The sequence below is a fragment of the Argentina silus genome (genome assembly GCF_951799395.1).
Source record: "Argentina silus genome assembly, chromosome: 20".
Taxonomy (NCBI): domain Eukaryota; kingdom Metazoa; phylum Chordata; class Actinopteri; order Argentiniformes; family Argentinidae; genus Argentina; species Argentina silus.
In genome coordinates this window covers 14433369-14455868 of record NC_139674.1, presented here as the reverse complement: position 1 = coordinate 14455868, position 22500 = coordinate 14433369, and the positions used below count along the sequence as shown (strand labels likewise).

The 22500-nt window shown below is 50.8% G+C and overlaps 1 protein-coding gene across 1 annotated transcript in view; it reads right to left on the bottom strand.

Annotated features, from left to right (window-relative positions):
* Positions 1-1104: 1104 nt before the first annotated feature.
* The window catches only part of LOC310820329 (EF-hand calcium-binding domain-containing protein 6-like), a gene marked incomplete at both ends in the record, with an annotated part of 23173 nt that continues 1777 nt past the window's right edge, over positions 1105-22500 (bottom strand). The window contains 24 exons of the mRNA XM_083691912.1: positions 1105-1227; positions 1515-1664; positions 6436-6618; positions 6795-7028; positions 7316-7543; positions 8352-8579; positions 8745-8939; positions 9591-9801; positions 10285-10440; positions 10990-11025; positions 11320-11493; positions 11882-12000; positions 12107-12125; positions 12319-12551; positions 12843-12970; positions 13703-13835; positions 14010-14226; positions 15048-15208; positions 15693-15986; positions 17297-17387; positions 18178-18287; positions 19226-19314; positions 20191-20309; positions 21030-21166. Coding sequence (XP_083548038.1) covers positions 1105-1227; positions 1515-1664; positions 6436-6618; positions 6795-7028; positions 7316-7543; positions 8352-8579; positions 8745-8939; positions 9591-9801; positions 10285-10440; positions 10990-11025; positions 11320-11493; positions 11882-12000; positions 12107-12125; positions 12319-12551; positions 12843-12970; positions 13703-13835; positions 14010-14226; positions 15048-15208; positions 15693-15986; positions 17297-17387; positions 18178-18287; positions 19226-19314; positions 20191-20309; positions 21030-21166 — 3768 coding nt within the window. The remainder of the gene's footprint in view (positions 1228-1514; positions 1665-6435; positions 6619-6794; positions 7029-7315; positions 7544-8351; positions 8580-8744; positions 8940-9590; positions 9802-10284; positions 10441-10989; positions 11026-11319; positions 11494-11881; positions 12001-12106; positions 12126-12318; positions 12552-12842; positions 12971-13702; positions 13836-14009; positions 14227-15047; positions 15209-15692; positions 15987-17296; positions 17388-18177; positions 18288-19225; positions 19315-20190; positions 20310-21029; positions 21167-22500) is intronic.

Here is a 22500-nt window from a genome sequence, read left to right as displayed (position 1 = left end):
TGCACAGGTTTGATCTTTCTATAACCATCAAACGTATCTGAGACTGATATCAATTATGGGAGCTAGGTCCAGAGTTAATTTCCAGTAGCCAAATCCCAGCTCTTCTCTGATTCGGTTCTTTGGGTCTTCCATACCTCTGCACATTCTAATGAGAACCCTCATTCAAATAATTACATTAGTAATCCCGGGGGAGATGGGGTAATTTATTCGCGGATGGCTTTTTACTTTGCCATTAATACAGTAGCTTTCATATAGTCTATCTCTTCCCTTCCATCTCTCTCCCTCTCTCTCTGTCTCTCTTTCTGTTTGTATCTCTCCACACACCCTCTTTCTCCATCTGAATCGTTCTTCCATTTTCCCTCTCACCAATCATTCTTTAGTTTCTTTAGATAATGATTTCTCTCTCTCTGTCTCTCTCTGTCTCTCTCTGTATCTCCATCTCTCTCACTCTCTCTTTCTTTCTCCCCCCCCTCTCTCTCTTTGTTTCTCTCTCTCTATCTCCATCTCTCTCACTCTCTCTCTTTCTTTCTCTCTCTCCATCTCTCTCTTTCTCTCTCTCTCTCACTCTCTCTCACTCTCTCCCTCTCCATCTCTCCCTCTCTCCTTCTCTCTCTCTCTCTCTGTCGGCTTTGTCTTGCAGAGGTACCGCCTCATGAATGACAAACGTTCTTTCCCTCTCCTTGTCATCCATTTCACTTCACTTCATGTCTGAACAAAGACAGTTCCCCGCATCTGTCCGTGTACATAATCCAAAAGCACTTTATTTGTTCGCGTTCAAAACAATCAGTTTCACACAGACACGTAGCGGAGGGAGACGACTGTACGGGGGGGGAGAAGCTACAGTCCAAAAACAACAACAACAACAACAACAACAACAACAACAACAGCAACAACACACAAAAATACCTCTCATCATCACTCAGTTGTCTTTGACAATCATCACTACAGATCTGATTCCATGATATGATTTGATCTTCATTTCTGTGTGTCACTCCTCCACCTAATGTATTAATCTAACAATGTCATAGCGTTTATGGATTGATCATATTCATATTGATCACATGACTGTTGGGCCCTATGTTTGGGGACTGTTGGGGTCAGAGGTCAACGTAGGAAAGCACGCAGGAAATCGTTGTAGGAGATCTTTCCGGAAGTGTTCTTGTCAAAGAAGGAGGTGAGGTGGAAGAATTCCTCCTCCGAAAGATTCACGCTGAACTGCCTCAGCACCTGCAGAGCAACACAATCAGGAGTTACCTCTGTGTGTGTGTGTGTGTGTGTGTGTGCACGTGTGTGTGTGTGTGCGCGTGTGTGTGTACGTGTGTGTGTGCATGCGTGTGCATGCGCGTGTGTGTGTGCATGTGTGTGTGTTAGGTCTTCTTTCAACACTTAATGGTGCAATCACTGACTAGAGAGACCACACACCTGTTTCCTCAAGAGTAAATCAGACACTCAAAACACCAGAGAATGTAAATCACCACGTGTGACACCGACCGTGAGGCATGACTGTGTGGTACCTTCCTGAAGTCCTGGATGGAGATCTTCCTGCTGCGGTTGGGGTCGTAGGTGATAAAGTTCTGTCTCATGGACCGCCAGGACTGCTGGACCAGGTCGTAGATCCTCAGCATGGCCTCCACACACTCCCTACTGAGCACCCCCTCGCTCATCTGGACCGCAACAGGACCGCAACACGACCGCAACACGACCACAACACGAACAGACAGACAGGCAGGAGAAAGGAGGGGACAAAGGAGAGGACAAAGTAGAGGTAAGACCACTGCATCTGTTTCCACATTTCCCCCTCATTTCACCACCAATTCCTAAACAAGTTTAGACATGAGCTTGTTTCACCGTGAAAGACAGTTTCAGCGTTTGGTTTGCGACGCGGGGGGTCTCTGGTGCATCGCACAGATGGTTGGTTTTCTTAAAAGACAATGGAGGGTTATTGTGATCCAGAGCCATGGGGGGTGTGTAAGGTTGCAGCTTCTGGGTTGCCAGATAAGCCCTCACCCACACGCTCTCCACCAGGGCTCCGGGCTCAGTTTAGTCACCCAGAGGGGGGTCTTCTCCAACCTGCCCACCCACGTGTCATTGTTCAGCGCTTCGCGTGCCCCTCTCCGTGCCAGAAACACTCGTATCGCCAAAATTCGGCGACAGCAGAGAGAGCCTGAGGGCGGGAGGTCCCCGCTGAGTTTACCCAACCTGGCAACCCACCACCACCACCGCCCCCTCGCTTTACAGACCTCCCCAGCACTGTGTTTACAGTGACAATCAATGAGAGAGAGATGGGGGGCAGGGGGGGGCGGGGGGGGGCGGGAGATAGGGGGTGGGGGGGGGGATAGAGAGAGGGGACGTGGTAAGAGAGAGAGAAAGAAGATATCTGTGCCGTTCCGTCCGTCATCCTGTACGGGGGGGGTTCTACTACTGGGCTGTGCTGTTCCGTCCGTCGTCCTGTACGCGGGGGGGGGGGTTCTACTACTGGGCTGTGCTGTTCCGTCCGTCGTCCTGTACGCGGGGGGGGGGGTTCTACTACTGCGCTGTGCTGTTCCGTCCGTCGTCCTGTACGCGGGGGGGGGTTCTACTACTGGGCTGTGCTGTTCCGTCCGTCGTCCTGTACGCGGGGGGGGGGGTTCTACTACTGGGCTGTGCTGTTCCGTCCGTCGTCCTGTACGCGGGGGGGGGGGTTCTACTACTGGGCTGTGCTGTTCCGTCCGTCGTCCTGTACGCGGGGGGGGGGTTCTACTACTGGGCTGTGCTGTTCCGTCCGTCGTCCTGTACGCGGGGGGGGGGTTCTACTACTGGGCTGTGCTGTTCCGTCCGTCATCCTGTACGCGGGGGGGGGGGGTTCTACTACTGGGCTGTGCTGTTCCGTCCGTCATCCTGTACGCGGGGGGGGGGGGTTCTACTACTGGGCTGTGCTGTTCCGTCCGTCGTCCTGTACGCGGGGGGGGGGGGTTCTACTACTGGGCTGTGCTGTTCCGTCCGTCGTCCTGTACGCGGGGGGGGGGTTCTACTACTGGGCTGTGCTGTTCCGTCCGTCGTCCTGTACGCGGGGGGGGGGGGTTCTACTACTGGGCTGTGCTGTTCCGTCCGTCGTCCTGTACGCGGGGGGGGGGGGTTCTACTACTGGGCTGTGCTGTTCCGTCCGTCGTCCTGTACGCGGGGGGGGGGGTTCTACTACTGGGCTGTGCTGTTCCGTCCGTCGTCCTGTACGCGGGGGGGGGGTTCTACTACTGGGCTGTGCTGTTCCGTCCGTCGTCCTGTACGCGGGGGGGGGGGGTTCTACTACTGGGCTGTGCTGTTCCGTCCGTCGTCCTGTACGCGGGGGGGGGGGTTCTACTACTGGGCTGTGCTGTTCCGTCCGTCATCCTGTACGGGGGGGGTTCTACTACTGGGCTGTGCTGTTCCGTCCGTCGTCCTGTACGCGGGGGGGGGGGGTTCTACTACTGCGCTGTGCTGTTCCGTCCGTCGTCCTGTACGCGGGGGGGGGGGTTCTACTACTGGGCTGTGCCGTTCCGTCCGTCGTCCTGTACGCGGGGGGGGGGGGTTCTACTACTGGGCTGTGCTGTTCCGTCCGTCGTCCTGTACATGGGGGGGTTCTACTACTGGGCTGTGCTGTTCCGTCCGTCGTCCTGTACGCGGGGGGGGGGGTTCTACTACTGGGCTGTGCTGTTCCGTCCGTCGTCCTGTACGCGGGGGGGGGGGTTCTACTACTGGGCTGTGCTGTTCCGTCCGTCGTCCTGTACGCGGGGGGGGGGGGTTCTACTACTGGGCTGTGCTGTTCCGTCCGTCGTCCTGTACGCGGGGGGGGGGGTTCTACTACTGGGCTGTGCTGTTCCGTCCGTCATCCTGTACGCGGGGGGGGGGGTTCTACTACTGGGCTGTGCCGTTCCGTCCGTCATCCTGTACGCGGGGGGGGGGGGTTCTACTACTGGGCTGTGCTGTTCCGTCCGTCGTCCTGTACGCGGGGGGGGGGGGTTCTACTACTGGGCTGTGCTGTTCCGTCCGTCGTCCTGTACGCGGGGGGGGGGTTCTACTACTGGGCTGTGCTGTTCCGTCCGTCGTCCTGTACGCGGGGGGGGGGGGTTCTACTACTGGGCTGTGCTGTTCCGTCCGTCGTCCTGTACGCGGGGGGGGGGGGTTCTACTACTGGGCTGTGCTGTTCCGTCCGTCGTCCTGTACGCGGGGGGGTTCTACTACTGGGCTGTGCTGTTCCGTCCGTCGTCCTGTACGCGGGGGGGGGGGTTCTACTACTGGGCTGTGCTGTTCCGTCCGTCGTCCTGTACGCGGGGGGGGGGGGTTCTACTACTGGGCTGTGCTGTTCCGTCCGTCGTCCTGTACGCGGGGGGGTTCTACTACTGGGCTGTGCTGTTCCGTCCGTCGTCCTGTACGCGGGGGGGGGGGTTCTACTACTGGGCTGTGCTGTTCCGTCCGTCGTCCTGTACGCGGGGGGGGGGGTTCTACTACTGGGCTGTGCTGTTCCGTCCGTCATCCTGTACGCGGGGGGGGGGGTTCTACTACTGGGCTGTGCCGTTCCGTCCGTCATCCTGTACGCGGGGGGGGGGGTTCTACTACTGGGCTGTGCCGTTCCGTCCGTCATCCTGTACGCGGGGGGGGGGGGTTCTACTACTGGGCTGTGCTGTTCCGTCCGTCGTCCTGTACGCGGGGGGGGGGGGTTCTACTACTGGGCTGTGCTGTTCCGTCCGTCGTCCTGTACGCGGGGGGGGGGTTCTACTACTGGGCTGTGCTGTTCCGTCCGTCGTCCTGTACGCGGGGGGGGGGGGTTCTACTACTGGGCTGTGCTGTTCCGTCCGTCGTCCTGTACGCGGGGGGGGGGGGTTCTACTACTGGGCTGTGCTGTTCCGTCCGTCGTCCTGTACGCGGGGGGGTTCTACTACTGGGCTGTGCTGTTCCGTCCGTCGTCCTGTACGCGGGGGGGGGGGTTCTACTACTGGGCTGTGCTGTTCCGTCCGTCGTCCTGTACGCGGGGGGGGGGGGTTCTACTACTGGGCTGTGCTGTTCCGTCCGTCGTCCTGTACGCGGGGGGGTTCTACTACTGGGCTGTGCTGTTCCGTCCGTCGTCCTGTACGCGGGGGGGGGGGTTCTACTACTGGGCTGTGCTGTTCCGTCCGTCGTCCTGTACGCGGGGGGGGGGGGTTCTACTACTGGGCTGTGCTGTTCCGTCCGTCGTCCTGTACGCGGGGGGGGGGGGTTCTACTACTGGGCTGTGCTGTTCCGTCCGTCGTCCTGTACGCGGGGGGGGGGGTTCTACTACTGGGCTGTGCTGTGTTCCCGTCTACATCTCCTCCTCTCACTCTCACTCTCTTACAGGTGTCCGTCCACGATTGGCCTGTCAGTCCCATCCGTCATCACTCACCCACCTGTTCCGGACCAATCAACCGTCCGTCTGTCTGTTTAAAGCCCTCCTGTTCGGGAGTCGTTGTCTGTCGTGTTTTGTGGGGGTCTGTTGTTGAAAGTGAAGTAGCCAAGCCACGTGCATATTCAGCTGCTTCCTGTTTTGGTTAACCTATATACAGTATAGTGTTTTTGGTTTGGTTAACCTATACACGGTATAGTGTTTTTGTTTTGGTTAACCTATACATGGTATAGTGTTTTGGTTTTTGGTTAACCTATACATGGTATAGTGTTTTTGGTTTGGTTAACCTATACATGGTATAGTGTTTTTGGTTTGGTTAACCTATACACGGTATAGTGTTTTTGTTTTGGTTAACCTATACAAGGTATAGTGTTTTTGGTTTTGGTTAACCTATACAAGGTATAGTGTTTTTGGTTTTGGTTAACCTATACATGGTATAGTGTTTTGGTTTTTGGTTAACCTATACACGGTATAGTGTTTTTGGTTTTGGTTAACCTATACACGGTATAGTGTTTTGGTTTTGTTTTACACGTGATGGGACAAGGGGATAGGTAAGCTGCCCATGGGTTTACTCTGCATCACGTAACCGCATCTCAGTTATAAACACTAGGCTAGGAACGGACGCCTGTTTTTCAGTCGATCTTGTTGGTTAGGTAGCGAGGACTTTCTTTTAATGAGTTTTTTCCTTTGGCACCGTTCACAGTTCCCTTGTTCCCTTGTTCCCTTGTTCCCTTGTAGCGATCATTTGTTTAAACAATAAATATTCTTTCATTTTAGTCCCGGTTCATAGTGTTTATGTTGCAGAGCACCTCCATTCAGCAGTCTCACTGTATCGTGTTAGGCCCTTAATTACCCCTAACCCTAACCCTAACCCTAACCCTAACCCTACCCCTAACCCTAACCCTACCCCTAACCCTAACCCTAACCCTACCCCTAACCCTAACCCTACCCCTAACCCTAACCCTAGACAAAAGGGTCGTAACAGTGCCTTGAGCCATGCTTTGGTTGGGACATAATATAACAGCACAACTAATCTGAGTCCATGGTGTATGTGTGGTTACCGGCGTGGCGGGGGGGGGTAGTGTGGTTACCGGCGTGGCGGGGGGGGGTAGTTTGGGACGCTCGAACGCCGGCCTGACCGCTGGCGGCTTGAGAGTGAGGAGGAAGTGGCGCAGGAAGTCAGGATATGACACGTGTCCGTTGCTCCTGATGTCGAACTTCGCGGCCAGACGCTCCAACTCTCCCTGGGTCACACTGAGGTGGAGGGCCTGGAGGATGTCTGTCACACACACACACACACACACACACACACACACACACACACACACACACACACACACCCAAGCTCTGGTCAAGTGCTAATGTGGACAATGACCTACTGATGGTTCCCATATCTATTGACAGAGCTTATCAGACACACACAGTGCTGCGTATGGCTCTCTGTGATTGGTGGGTTACCCAGGAAGCTATGTGTGCTGATCTCTCCGTCCCTCTGGGGGTCCTCCTCCCGGCACCTCCTCTGGATCTCCCTCCAGCAGCGCTGCACCTCCCCCTGCAGGCTCCTCTCCACCCCCTCACAGTCCACCAGGGGGCTCTGTCCCCTCCTGCCCCCGGCCGTGGAGCAGCGCCTGGACCCGGACACAGCCAGCTCAGACTGGGGGTAGAGCGGGGTGGGGTAGGGTGGGGTAGAGCGGGGTGGGGTGGAGTGGGTGGGGTAGGGTGGGGTAGGGTGGGGTAGGATGAGAAGAGACCATTAGTGAGTTAGACTGTCAGTGTTCTGCTGACTGAAGACCAGGGGGTTGTTGAGAACATGTATGTATGTTATGAGAAATGAGAACATGTATGTATGTTATGAGAAATGAGAACATGTATGTATGTTATGATAAATGAGAACATGTATGTATGTTATGAGAATTATTTAACAATAGGAACTAACTGTACCTTTGAGCGTTGGAGACGGCTGCCTGCGGTTTTGGGGCGCTGGGGGGCTGTTGATGACATCATATCTATGGGTCCAGGGGATGGTGATGGTGTGTTTTTTGTGGGACGCCCATCCTCCATGTTTGTAGTCTTCTCCCTGGTCTCCCCACTGCTGAAGCGCTTCAGAAACTCTCTGTACTCCAGATCCCCGAGCACATTTACTGGCATCTTGTCCCACACACACTCAAACTGAGGAGAGAGAGGAAACATATATTCAGTCCACGAATGCAGACACATGCACACACACATACACACACACACACACACGCGTACACACACACACACACACACACACACACACACACACACTCAAACTTATATTATGCATTGCACACAGATATACAGACTGGCATTTACACACAGACACAAAGACACAAATTGACTTCACAGATGAGTAATTTCCTTGAGTAGTGAATAATTATCAACAAATACAAATTTGTTTTTGATGAGAATAATTAAAGAAAACATTCAGACTGAGAGAAATTGGCAAATGCACCAAAGATTACATTTAATTTCTTTAATATCTTATTTACACACATGACAGTACGCCAGCCCCAGATTTGTCTGCCTGAGGGCCCAGGGAGACTGGAGAGAGAGGGAGCCAATGATTGAAACTGCCAGTTTGTTCCAGAAACATTTCCAATGCAGTGTGTGTGAAACATTGTTTGTTTGTGTGACACAATTGTTTGTTTGTGTGAAACAATTGTAAGCACCGGTACACTCTTACAATAATGCATTGTTTTTTGGCCAGGACTACATTTTCGTACTGAAAGGTAGCTAGCTATATGAGACTAGCAACACTTAGCCTTAAAAAAAGATAACTATAATCATAATAATAATTGTCTTTTCATGTCCTCCAATTGGGGGGGGGTTGGGGGAGGGGGGAAAAAGGGACTAGAAATGATGCAAGCAATGTTATCGAATAGAACTTCAATAGTATTTACTAATATCCCTTGAAAAAAAAAAAAAAAAACCCACCGAGTGTTCATCTCTTTACCTGCTGGCAGGTGAGTCTCATGAAGTGGCGGTCACACAGCAGTCTGAAGTCCTCTTTGGAGATGGTGTTGCTGTGGGCGTGGTCCAGCTCTACCATCTCCATGGTGATGGGGTAGAGGCGGGCTGAGATGACCTCTTGGATCCGCCCCAGGACCTCACTGATTGGTAGAGGCTGGGGCTGGGCGGGGACACCAGTCTTACCCACTATATTCAACCAATCCTCTGTTGTCTGTAACACATCACATCACACACAAACAAACACACACACACACACACACACACACACACACACACACACACACACACACACATATGTATCCATACATATCCATACATATGACCACCATAGGTCTGCTGTTCTGTGTAGTCTTGTGGTCTGTGTGTGTGTGTGTACCTCCAGGTTTCGTAGGTTGAACTGGTTGAGGAAGTCTCGCCAGTACACGGTGTGTTTCTCCCAGTCCAGCTCCAGTTTGTTCAGCAGGTATCTGAACTGGAGGTGTGAGAGGCGGGCGCAGAAATTGTCCAGAACCTGTCTGAACTCCAGAGCTGTGACAGACCCACTCCCACTCCTGTCAAAGGCAGAGAAGGCCTGTGGAGAGACAGGACAACAGGGACAGACAGGTGTGACAGACAGGTGAGACAGGTTAGATGGGACTGAAGGGAGGGCTCAGAACAGGCATCACTGACTGGCACCAGATCAACTGTTAGTTTGAGAGCAGGTGCAGAAAGCAGAAAGGAGCATCCCTTTCCTTATTCAGAGGCATTTGTTAATTTGTAATGTGAAACAGCCATTACTTGATATATTATTCATTTGTTCTTTCACAGAGCAAGAGCCCTAGATAAGGAGAGCAGAGAGGGAGGGAAGGGAGGGAGAGAGAGAGGGAGAGAGAGAGGGAGGGGTAGAGAGAGAGAGGGAAAAGGAGGGAGAGAGAGAGAGAGAGAGGATGGGAGAGGTAGAGAGAGAGGGAAAGGGAGGGAGAGAGAGAGAGAGAGGGAGGATGGGAGGGGTAGAGAGAGAGAGGGAAAGGGAGGGAGAGAGAGAGAGAGAGAGAGCAATCACTATCTGAAGAAACTAATGAACGATTGACTAGAGGGAAATGGAAGAGCGATTCAAATGGAGGGAGAGGGTTTGGAGAGATATCGACAGAAAGAGTGAGGGAACGAGAAAGAGAGAGAGAGAGGGAGGACGGGAGAGGTATAGAGAGAGAGAGAGAGTGTATACAGTAGATACAGCCCTTACCTTGTGCAGTGTATCGTGAGAGGCAGTGACCAGTTCCCGGACCCTCCCCAACGCCCTCTCTGGACTGAGCCCCCCCAGGCTCTCTGCTGGGGAGGGGGGCCGGAGGGACCCGGGGGGGCCGTCACACCCCTTCTCTGTCCCGTGGTCAAACGCCTTCAGGAAGTCCAGGTAGACCAGCTTCCTGCCCTCTCTGTCCATAGGAACCCCAAGCCTATGGGGTCACAGAGACCATATAAGCCTGGAATAACAATGACTCAACCCTGGCCTTAGTGGGAGTGAATATTTGTATTTGTGAGTATTTGTGGATACACGCCGCCGTTTTCAACGCTCTTTCTACTGGCCTTAATGAAGGCCAAGTTTGACGCGTTGGTCGGAAGTGTCTGGGAACAAAGCCTAACAACGCCCCTCAGCTGTGACTTTATTCACGATAAAGCACAGACTCTCGTTCCTTATTGCTTAACTCATTTCGTGCTGAGTCTCCCAAATTGTCAACATTCTAGAGTGCCAAGGGTGACTTTATTCACCGAAAATGCATGAATTATGATGCTTCATTGTGTAGCCAATCAAAGCACTGTTGCTAGGTAGACACCACATAGAACACTCGGCACTCCACTGTAGGTGGTGAGTGTTCCGGAATTCTTTGGCAGTTGGTGGGTTGAACAGAAACAGAGAGGCTTTGATGATGGTTGTTTACGTGTGGAGGAGCTGGGTGAGCTGGTCTCTCTGGAGGGAGCAGTCGTGTCTCTGGAGAAGGTTCTGCAGGTCCTCCAGCCTCACCAGGCCCTCTCTCCTCGTATCCAGACCACTCAGAGCGCTGTACAGCTCCCCATAGTTCCCCTGCACCACTAACCTGCATGACAGGACAGGACAGGACACACACACACACCACACACACCATCTCTTCAGGCTACATCTTATACGGTCCCTCCTAAAGACCTCTTCACCCCCACTACCCCACTGTACTAACCCTAACCCTAACCCTAACCCTAACCCTAGAGACCTCTTCACCCCCACTACCCCCCTGTACTAACCCTAACCCCAACCCTGGAGACCTCTTCACCCCCACTACCCTCCTGTACTAACCCTAACCCCAACCCTGGAGACCTCTTCACCCCCACTACCCCCCTGTACTAACCCTAACCCCAACCCTGGAGACCTCTTCACCCCCACTACCCCCCTGTACAAGTTTGTCTTCTGTTAATAAAAAAAAGCATTCTAGCATTGTGACTGCCAATGGCCCCTGGTCTGAGCATTGATTACTTTATCTTATGATGACTGTTGGATAGATGATTCACTTACTTAAACAAATGTATTTATTGTAAGTCGCTTTGGATAAAGGCGTCTGCTAAATGCCATAAAGGCGTCTGCTAAATGCCATTAATGTAAATTTAATTGAAACACGTAATGTTTCGGGCTCCCGTTGAAGAGCATACACCTACACAGGCACATGTTCACACATCACACTCTATACACGTTCTGTTTTTATATGCATTTAAACACATTTAATTGCCATGACATAATGTCAAACAGTTCGGTGTTAGTTCATATTCTTTGTATAGTATTTAATTTGTTTCATATTTGAGACATTTCTCGATGTAAAAAGCGCTATACAAATACATCTGATATGACATGAGCACTATGGCAGTACCGTACTGTATGTACAATGGATTTAAATGAATAATTGACAGTTATATGAACTAAAATACATCCCACTGAATTGTCCACTCACTCTACGTCCCAGAGTGTTGCCCCTGCAGGGAGACCCTGTGCGTGGCTGGTGTCTGTGCCCGGCTCCGTCCCAGAGTGGGCGTGGCCCTCCCCTCGCCCCACCTCCTGGGGGGCCACACCCAGTTTCCCCAGGAACTCAGCACAGGTGAGGTAGCCACGCCCCTCTCCATCGTATCTGTCAGACAACACAAAGTCAGTGTCACAATGTTTGCAAGTCAATCTTCTTTGCGTGAAAGAACAACATTTGTTAAACAAAGAACATTGCTGATCTAGGAGAGGAATGGGCCTACTACTTTGTGGTCATCTGTGGCTCAGTTGGTAGAGCATGGCGCTAACAACGCTTTGGTTGTGGGTTTGATTCCTGCTGGGACTATATATACTGAAATGTATGCACTCACTGCAATGTAAGTCGCTTTGGATGAGAGCGTCAGCTAAATGGCGTACAGTACTTTAGCTACGAAGCTTTCAGGAAACCGGCCCCTTGCCCCTTCCTCACTAGGCACTAGTGTAGATCTGAAAGGATTTGATAGGTGAAAGCAATATGGCGGCCGAACATCTCACACCTGGACCACAGCTCCTCAAACTCCTCAGGTGTGATAGGGAGGTCATAGGTGTAGAGGAGACCCCTGAAGTCCTTCTTAAAGATGAGACCCTGGCCGTCGTCGTCGAAGCGGCAAAGCGCCTGTTGAAGAGAAGAGAAGACAACTGTCACCGCTGGGCTCTCTCTCTGCAGACACGGTTTCATCCCTGGAGCTTCGGAGCTCGGATGTGGGGTGAACCAAACTGACCTTGGACATGTCTGTCCATCTGTGATGTGCATTGGAGACCAGTTGTTCGTGGAGCTGATCTGGTCTGTTTGGGGAGAAGGCGTTGGCACACACACACACACACACACACACACACAGGTCATCTTAGGCCTACATAATTGAGGTTACAGGTCAAGCACCACCAACAATCCTTTCTCACTGTACAAACCAAAACACCAAACCTCAGAGCTCACCCATTGGCAGTTTGAGGCTCCGGTCTGCAAGTCTTGCCATTTGATTGGACAATGCTGAAGAACTCAGGGTAGTTGAGGTTAGCCCCAGGTTGGAGGCCAATCAGGTGCAGCAGGCGTTGGTACTCCCTCTCCTTAGTGACCAATCCCAGACTGTCGTACAGGTCTCTGAAGTCATGGGCGTCGACCACACCATCGCGGTTCTTATCCATCAGACGGAACGCTGTTAGGATATCCTGATTGGAGGAAGATTGGATGACACTGTACTTGTGTGTGTATATCGCTGATTATGTTTTATAGTACTGTGGGGGTAGATTTCGGTCAAGGTTTTTCTGTATTATGCTTCTTTTTTTTCATCTGTCTTTAAAAAGCTTTACCGAAACAAACTGATCTGGATACTCTGTCGGACTGTAGCTTTCTCTCAAACTGCCAGAGAGCTGTGTGTTTACGTGTGTCCAGCTTTTCCACTGATCAAAGCGACTGATCACAAAGCTGAGGTGATTGTAGAGCGGCGCAGCCCCTCTCACCCCGTGGACGTTCCTGATCCTGTCTTTGATCACGCCCAGGCACTCCTCCGCCGCCAGGAGGCGGGGCTTGGCCCTCCCGTTACCACGGTTACCCCGTGAGGCCTCGTCCCCGTCTCTGGCCACGCTCGCTAAACAGACCAAGAGATTAAACAGAGCTTTGTAAACAGACCGCCGTATTTGATCCTGTGACGACAGCTCCGTTCGCTGGCTTCTTGTAAAGGAAGTCTGTTATTTACTGGTTGTCTGTAATTAAATGTTTGCGTGTTGAAAATTACTTCGAATTAGAATTTTTGTTCCTCTGCTAGATTCAGCCGTTTGTGTATTTCCATACAAAAGGGACCTCTCGTGTCTGCCAACTTCGCTAAGCCTGACCTAATTTACCCAATTTGCATCTAATTAAGAGCTCCGGATTTTTTTTTCCAAGTCTACAAGACAACATTTGTGCACTTTGCAAACATGGCTAACTTTAGGTCCTGATTTTGTTTAATGTTTTTTTCTTTCAGAAGATACAAATTGAGCGATGCCCTGCTGCTTGCATTCTGCCTCCAAAGCACATAATTAGCCCAACCAGACAGAAACGAGTGTGATTCTGTGTCTCTGCACTATTCGTCTCTGCTAATGAGAAATGGAGAGCCTCTTTCTAAGCTCTATTTATAATCTGTATTATTTCTGCCGTGACTTATGGTAAGGAAGACATCATTTTACAGGACGCGGGGGGGGGCAGGCGTTTGATCACCATGGGTGGGGTGTGACTGTGTGTGTGTGTGTGTGTGAGTGTGGGGGGGCGGGGGTTGGGGTGGTGATATTTATAGAGAGATGATGGGAGTCTTTGTCTCGGTATTGACTCGCTGGTCATGTACAGTTCACACTGTCATCACCTTCATATTTAGCCACAAACGCAGAGCGGGCGATTTTTCCGTCCTTGAATCCGAACAATCCCAGGAGCTTGCGGAACTGCTTCTCGTCCAAGGTGATCCAGCTGTCATCCAGTAACTGGGAGATTTGGGATAACGAGACAGCAAGTTTGAACGGATACATAGATGCTTACAATAGTTACTCACAGTTACCGATATTGATCGTATTGTTGTTGTTTTTTTAGATTTTTTTAAACCACCTAATTAGCACCTATTATTGGTTGTTCAGTTCAACTCTTGCCGACCCTCTGACCTGTCTTAGGTCTCTCTCTGAGAGAGTTCCGTCTGAGCTCCTGGCTGTTGCCCGGAGACGGTTGTCGAGGGTGACGAGACGGTGTTCCATTCTCTCTCTGAGCTTCCTGAGGACGATGTCCTCCACCGTACGGGCCCTTGGTCCCGCCCCCACAGGGCTGTGGGGGGAGGAGCCTGGCCTGGCTGGCACCAAGGCACTCTGGGATTGTGTGTTCTCTCTGGATGAGAAAGATGGTGTGAATGTTGCATTATGGCAGATATAACGGTTCTCCAGATATAATGTCTCTCTCTCTCCCTCCCTCCCTCTCCCTCTCTCTCTCTCTCTCTCTCTCTCTCTCTCTCTCCCTCTCTCTCCCTCTCTCCCTCCCTCCCTCCCTCCCTCCCTCCCTCCCTCTCCCTCTCTTTCTCTCTCTTTCCCTCTCTCTTCTCCGTACCTCTCTGTTGTGTCGTGTCTGTTGTGAGTGTTGTGTGAGGTGTCTGTCTCTTCCTCTCCTGCAGGCAGGCCTAGGCCTCTCAGGAAGTGTCTGAAGCGAACCCTGCCTAAGCCTGGCCCTGAATCTGGGTCTGAGCAGCCCTCACACAACCTACACACACACACACACACACATCATCACCTCTCAAGGCAGCCTGCCTCTCTGATGTACATGTACATTTACATTTCAGTCGTTTAGCAGACGGTTGTTATCCAAAGTGACTTTCGTCTAAAGCACGTGAATCAACCGTACATCACAGTCATCAGTAATACAGTCGCATATAGTGTAAAACCTTTGATAAGAACAAGTGGCAGTGCAGTCACAGCGCTGTGTTGTGTTTTTTTATGCAAATGTTCAGGTAATGTACAACATACCATATCTAATTATAGAGAGAGAAGCTTTGTCTCTACATGTTCAGAGCTTCACTCACTGCTGGAGCTCTCATTTCATTATGTTTTACATGGAGTGTGTGCGTGCGTGCGTGCGTGCGTGCGTGCGTGCGTGCGTGCGTGCGTGCGTGCGTGCGTGCGTGCGTGCGTGCGTGCGTGTGTGGGGGTGTTTCTCACTTGCTGAAGTGTGTGTGGGAGAGAGGCAGGCCGTAGCGGAGGATGACTCCCTTCAGGTCCTCTTGGCTGACAGATCCCGTCTGTCTGGGGTCACACTGTCTCAAAGCCCTCATCACTGGGCCCATCTGATCACCCAGCTTATCCTGCAGCAAGCCCTCCACCTGCAGAAAGAGAGAGAGGGAGGGAGAGAGAGAGAGAGAGAGAGAGAGACACACACACACACACACACACACACACACACACACACACACACACACACACACACAGTGACTACTGTATCTTTCACCAACCCCTCAAAGAGTCTATTTCCTAACTGGAGATACTAAAATAAAACTCCCAGAGCACTGACTCTTCCTCTAACTGACTCTTCCTCTAACTGACTCTTCCTCTCACGTATGTCATGCCCCCCCTGGTGCTGAGTTGTGTTATTTCAGTCGTTTACTTACTGTAGTCCACGTGTCTGTTGCCATGGTTGCCCTTTCAGTCCGCAGTGTGTCCTGCGTCTCCTTCACTGACCTCTCCTCCTCCTGGGTAAATATGCATGTGTGGCAACTCTTTAAAACACACACACACACACACACACATACACACACACACACACACACACACACACACATCCTACAGTCTTGTGTACAGTGCATGTACCTGAGCCTCCTCTGGGACTGGCGTGGACCCTCCAGTACAGGGCCTCTCCAGCGTCCCTCTCCCCGGGGCAGAGTGCACCCTCCTGGGGTTGAGCAGCTCCAGGCTGGGCAGGGTGATGACCCCGCTGTGCTCTGGGTCCAGCAGGAGCAGCAGCTCCCTGATCTGGGCAGGCGTCAGGCGGGGTCTGGGGGTCTGGGGCTCACTCCAGCTGGAGCCCCGGGGGTCATTCAGGTAATACTGGGGTACCTCTAGTGCCAGGCGCAGGTCTGCCCTCGTGATGCGCCCCACCTCCCCCTGCAACGAGACGGGGAGTCAAGATGCACACGTGTGAATTTCCTTGTGAGAAATAGTTGCTGTTAATTAGTGTTATAACAATAGTTGCTGTTTATTAGTGTTATAGAGTTGTGTTATAACAATAGTGGTTACTTATTAGTGTATTCTATATTTTTATTTCTCTCTCTCTCTATATATATATATATGTACAGTACCAGTCAAAAGTTTGGACACACCTTCTCATTCAATGGTTTTTCTTTATTTTTTTTATTATTTTCTACATTGTAGATTAATGTTGAAGACATCAAAACTCTGAAGGAACACATATGGAATTATGTAGTAAACAAAAAGGTGTTAAAAAAAACAGAATATGTTTTATATTTTAGATTCTTCAAAGTAGCCACATTTTGCTTTGATGACAGCTTTGCACACTCTTGGCAAGTTTGTGTCCAAACTTTTGACTGGTACTGTATATATATATATATATATATATTATTTTTTTTTATTTATTTTTTTTGCGTTAAACCATTGATGGCTATGTAATGTTCTAAAAGTGTTTTAATCTATGCATTGGGTGGCGAATCACACAAACACACTGTAAATCGGTGCATGTCACTCCAGCTCCAGAAACTTTCCCCAGAGACTGTCGAAAAAGCTCAGGCTGGCTTCGTACCTGCCTGTCTGAAAAAGCTCATTATTGGCGGGCGGTGTGTGTATGCAGTGTTTGATCTGTTACCTGCTGAATTGATTATTAAAACAGTTGATGGAGGTATTTTTTAGTTTTATTTACCTGTGCCATAAAGGGGGGGGGGGTTTCTGGCAGAGAGATAGATGTGTGTGATTCATATCTGGGATAGGCTTCACACACAAGTCTCTCAAACCTGGGAATTGATTATTGTGTGCAACGGCATCAACATCAAAACATCGTCGTGAATTAATACGAGATATGCTTCTACTCCCAAAGTTTGTGTAACTATGAAGTTTCATATAGCTGATGTTGAGTGATTTGAAATTAAAGAGGTAGAACTGAAGATGAGGCGTGTTGTAGGGGACGCTTGTCAGATGAACATATGGTGACTGACTGAGTGAGTTACCAGTGGCCATATGTAATCATGTTCTTGGACATCTAAAGCTGCAGTTGACGATGTGCTCATCTGTGCATATGTCTGTATGTTTATCTAAACATGTCACTTTGTCTCTCACCTGTCTCACTGCTCAGTGAGGACCTGTCTCTCTGTCTCTTGCCCTGTCTCACTTTATAATTTTATTATTACTATTATTATTATTATTATTATTATTATTATTATTATTATAATAATTATTATTATTACCCTGTCCAAGTGGTGGAAGACCCTTCTCAGTAGGGGGTAGACCTCCTGGAGGCACAGATGACCCTCCTCTGCATTAGGTATCTCAGGAGCCCTGAGGGAGGGGGAGAGGATGAGGGGGAGAGAGAGAGAGAGAGAGAGAGAGAGAGAGAGAGAGGGGAGAGGGAGACAAAAAATGTTTAAAGTCATCAATAATCATAAACCAAAGTTATTCACAAACAATGAGTTAAACAACCGAACAACAGTAAAAACGGATGTGATACTCCACATGTCCAGCTAAAGCGAGAGAGAGAGTGAGAGAGAGAGAGAGAGAGAGAGAGAGAGAATAGAAGGAGGCAGAGAAAAAGTGCATTAGCCTAAGCTATGTTAGAGGCATTACCAAATACGGGCCAGTGTTAACTCACCTGTCTGTCTGTGGAGGGGTGTGGCCTTCCTCTTTGACTGGGCACATGAACTGGCCCAAGAAATGCTTCCATCTCACAGGCCCTGTGGCTCTCACACCGTACCTACAACACACACACACACACACACACACACACACACACACACAGAGACACAGACACAGACACACACACACAGAGACACAGAGACACAGACACACACACACACACACACACACACACACACACAGACACACACACACACACACACACACAACACACACACACAACACACAACACACACATGTTGATATATATATATATCACTGAGACCGTCACAGTCATGCCAGAAAGCATAGCGAGGGAGTGGGAGGAAAGGAAGGAAGGAAGGAAGGAAGGAAGGGAGATGAGAGCAAGATGAAGATCAGGCCAAAGAAAAGACAAAAGAGAGGAGTGAGTGTGAGAGAGAGGGAGGGGTGTGAGTAACAGAGCTGGTTGTCCTACTGGCTGGTCAGCTTCTGGAAGGTGTGCAGGCTCATGGGAAACAGGAAGCTGCTGAGGACGGCCCTCAGGTGTTCCCGTGACAACAGTCCAGAATGTGTGACATCAAAGGCCTGCAACGCTCGCCACACTGGGGTACAGCTCACACACATCTGACACACACACGCACATACACACACACACACACACACACACACACACACACACACACACACACACACACACACACACATTTAAAACACTCTCCCTTGCTCCTCACGTCTCTCGATCAATAGCACCACACACACACATACACACAAACACACTCACACTTTTGTTTGGATGGGGGGGGGGGGGGGGGTGGAGACACACACCAAGGACCAGGAAGTGACTCAACCATCACTGTAGTTGCCATGGAGAGCATCCCCATGTGATGTGCAGTAGGAGAGAGAGAGAGAGAGAGAGAGGAGCCAGCCCAACACTGCTGCTTTGCCTCAAATTAGTCATGATTAACACACTAACTCAGGAGCTGATTTTTCTGGGCAAACATTTTAATTAGAAGTGTTCCCTCTGTCGTGTGCATACTGCCATGCCAGTTAGAGCCAGTTCCCCCTCTCTGTCTCATCTAAGAGGATAATGCAGGAACAAGGCCAGATGGTCACATGCAAACAGAATGAATAAAACACACACACGCACGCACACACGCACACACACGCACACACACACAATTGCTGTAACAAAACCAGGAGCGCACACACACATAAACACACACACACACACACACACACGCACGCAGGCTTACACGCACGCAGGCATGTACACTCGCACACACACACACACACACACACACACACACACACACACACACACACACACACACACACATAAATGCTATAACAAAACCAGGCACGCATGTGCACACACATAAACACATACATGTACGCGCACAGGTATGCACACGCGCACACACGCACACACGCACACACACACACACACACACGTTCACGTTCGCAGCTCATTCTCATTATGTATATGATATTCTTTACGATGACCTGGCCAAGGTATCTGGTACCTGCAGATACAGGTACAGATACAGGTACAGATACAGGTACAGATACAGGTACAGATACAGGTAGATGACCTGGCCAAGGTATCTGGTACCTGCAGATACAGGTACAGATACAGGTAGATGACCTGGCCAAGGTATCTGGTACCTGCAGATACAGGTAGATGACCTGGCCAAGGTATCTGGTACCTGCAGATACAGGTAGATGACCTGGCCAAGGTATCTGGTACCTGCAGTGCCAGTGGATGGATAACCCCCTCGTTACTCCCACGGGGGGAATGTTCTTGCTCCGCCCCCTTGAGTGTACCCCAATATAACAACAACAACAAGAGGTCTGGTCAAGATTCAGTCCTCTACTCATACCTTGTTCAGGAAGAGAGTCCGCAGCTGGTCTTCGGTCAGGCCTTGGGCAGGAGAGGTGTGTGCTGCTGGTCTGCTCCTGGGTGGAGGACTGACTCCCTGCTGCAGGTCTAACGCTGGGTGTGAGGTAGATCAATGTCATCGTCAGTCATCATCCACGACAAGTTGGGAGGTTTTTCCGGCGTGTCTATTTGTATGCCGTCGGTAGTGTTTGATGGAGGGTTTGATTACGAGGATGATACGGTTGTGTTTGTTGCAGCTAGGTATTTGAGTGTGTTTACTACAATTCTGTGAGGAATATCAATGTCACGGTCACATCTAAGACAAAGGCTTTGTACAAATACTTTGTTATTCTGTTTGTGGTGTTTTGATAGAGGGGGTTTATTTGGGGAATGATGATTAAAGTGGTGTTTCCAGTGTGTCTTTCTAAAATGGCTATTGGTGTCTGAATTTACTGGGTTCTGGGTTAATAATAATAATAATATACTTGATATACTTTTATTGACTAAATAAAATCTGAAATTATCTTTTTGCAAGATCATTTTTCGGCAAGACCATCCGATGGATGCACACATCTCTCTTATCCACCTGTACCGTGTCATCTACTGTACCTATCTTCGTAGAGTCCGGGACGAACGTCTGGTACTTGTGACAGTCGAGGCCAAGCTGTTCCAGGAACCCTTTGTAGGACACAGTTCCCATGTTGGTAGGGCTGTGTTGGCTCCACAGACTAGAAGGGAGAGGAGACTAATTAATGGTTTAATGGATACACGGTATACGATACACAGTTTTGTAGGGTAACCTAACATTAGGACAGACAGGTAATGATACTTTGGAGCGGGGGGAGGGACGGGGGAGATAGGAGGGGTGGGGGGGGGGCGGGGGGGGGGGGGATAACGCTAAAAATACAGTAATTGGGGAGGCGGGGCGTCCTGAGTACTAAAACCAATTAAAGCCGTCAGAAATGAACCTGTCACACGCAATCCTCTTGGGTCACATCAAGAAAGTTGGGCTGCATTTCTCACAGTGGATTTGACTGCAGGGCCCGAAGTTTTAACAGTCAATTAGCTCTCTTACAGCCTGAGACAAAGGCTGACCACAAAGTTAGCAATAGCTATAATGTCCCATCCCAAAGATTACTTCTGACCCTGGGGAGTACTGGAAATAGTTTAGATCACTGTGTGTGTGTGTGTGTCTGTGTGTGTGTGTGTGTGTGTGTGTGTGTGTGTGTGTGTGTGTGTGCGTGCGCGTGCGCGCATGTGCGTGTGTCTGTGTGTGTATTTATGTAAGTTAATATATGTGTGTGTGTGTGTGTGTGTGTGTGTGTGTGTGTGTGTGTGTGTGTGTGTGCGCGTGTGTGTGTGTGTGTGTGTGTGTGTGTGTGTGTGTGTGTGTGTGTGTGTGTGTGTGTGTGTGTGTGTGTGTGTGTGCGGGTGTCACTCCGTCCCACCTCTGGAACTCTCTCTGTGTGAGGGGGAAGCAGTAGCTCTCCAGAACGCGCCGCAGCTCATGCTGCTGGACCCGTCCGTCTCTGTTGTAGTCGAACAGACGGAACCCCCGGATCACGTTCTTCAGGTTGCTCCCGATCTGAACACCGTGGAGAGACAACAACAGTCCTCAGGGCCTGCGGACTCCTGAACCCTGAACCCTGAACCCTGAACCCTGAACCCTGCCTTCTGTGGCCCTCTCAGACTCCCATCCCTCATCAAACAGTGTTGTTGAAGCCTCTGCTTTGGTCCACGGGGGGCCGAGCCTGTTCCCCAGACCAGAGCTCAGCAGGGGCGGAGGGTGGGAGAGTGTAAACACGGAGGGCCCTCTGTGGCTCAGTTGGTAGAGCACGGCGCTAACACCGCTTAGGTTGTGGGTTTGATTCCTGCTGGGACCATATATACTGAAATGTATGCACTCACTGCAATGTAAGTCGCTTTGGATAAAAGCGTCAACTAAATGGCATATTATTATTATTATGAAGGAACGATGAGATGGGAGAGACAGAGCAGAGCAGGGGGAGAGAGAGGGAGGGAGAGGATATTAGGGGGAAGAGGGGTGAGTCAAACAGACTCAAGTTTGTGTCTGGGGTTGATGCAGTGTGGTCGGAGGCAGTTTTCCTCATTCAATGTTTCAGGACAGTTAACATGGGGATCATGTGACGGGCAGGGTTTGAACCCAGGCCTCCCACATGGAAAACCCAAGCATCTACCATTATGCCAAGAAGAAACCCTCGCAGGCTACCTCATCACAAGGAGCTACACTTCCCTGTTAACAAGGGTTAGGGTTAACAGTGTAGTTGTAGGTTAAGCTGTAGGTTAACAGGCATTAGTAGTACATGGCGAGGTTTTGGGGTCGGGGGGGGGGGGGGGGGGGTAGTTACGGGGGCGTGTCCTCTAGAGGCCACCGAGTGATCGCTGCTTCCTCTCCGCTCCGGCGCCACGCTTCACATCAGCCCTGTAGCTCCGGGGCGCCACGGCAACCACGGAGGGAACAGGAACAGATACTAAATATACCCCCGTTGACTCTTGGGTAATCAGAGTCTTCTGTCGCCCAGAGAAGTCTCCGTCTAATTGCACTCTGATTAGAAGAGCTGCCAGATCCCTCTCTCCCTGGGAGAGGAGGAGGAGCGCAGGGGAACCTCCCTGATGTGCTGTTATACTGACATTGTCTGAACACATCCACTTTGAAATGGAACAGATTAGACAGACAGACAGGCAGGCAGGCAGACAGGCAAGCAGGCAGGCAGGCAGACAGGCAGGCAGGCAGGCAGGCAGATAGGCAGATAGGCAGGTAGGCAGACAGGACAGGCACACAGGCAGGCAGATAGGCAGGTAGGCAGACAGGACAGGCACACAGGCAAGCAGGCAGGCAGATAGGCAGATAGGCAGGTAGGCAGACAGGACAGGCACACAGGCAGGCAGATAGGCAGG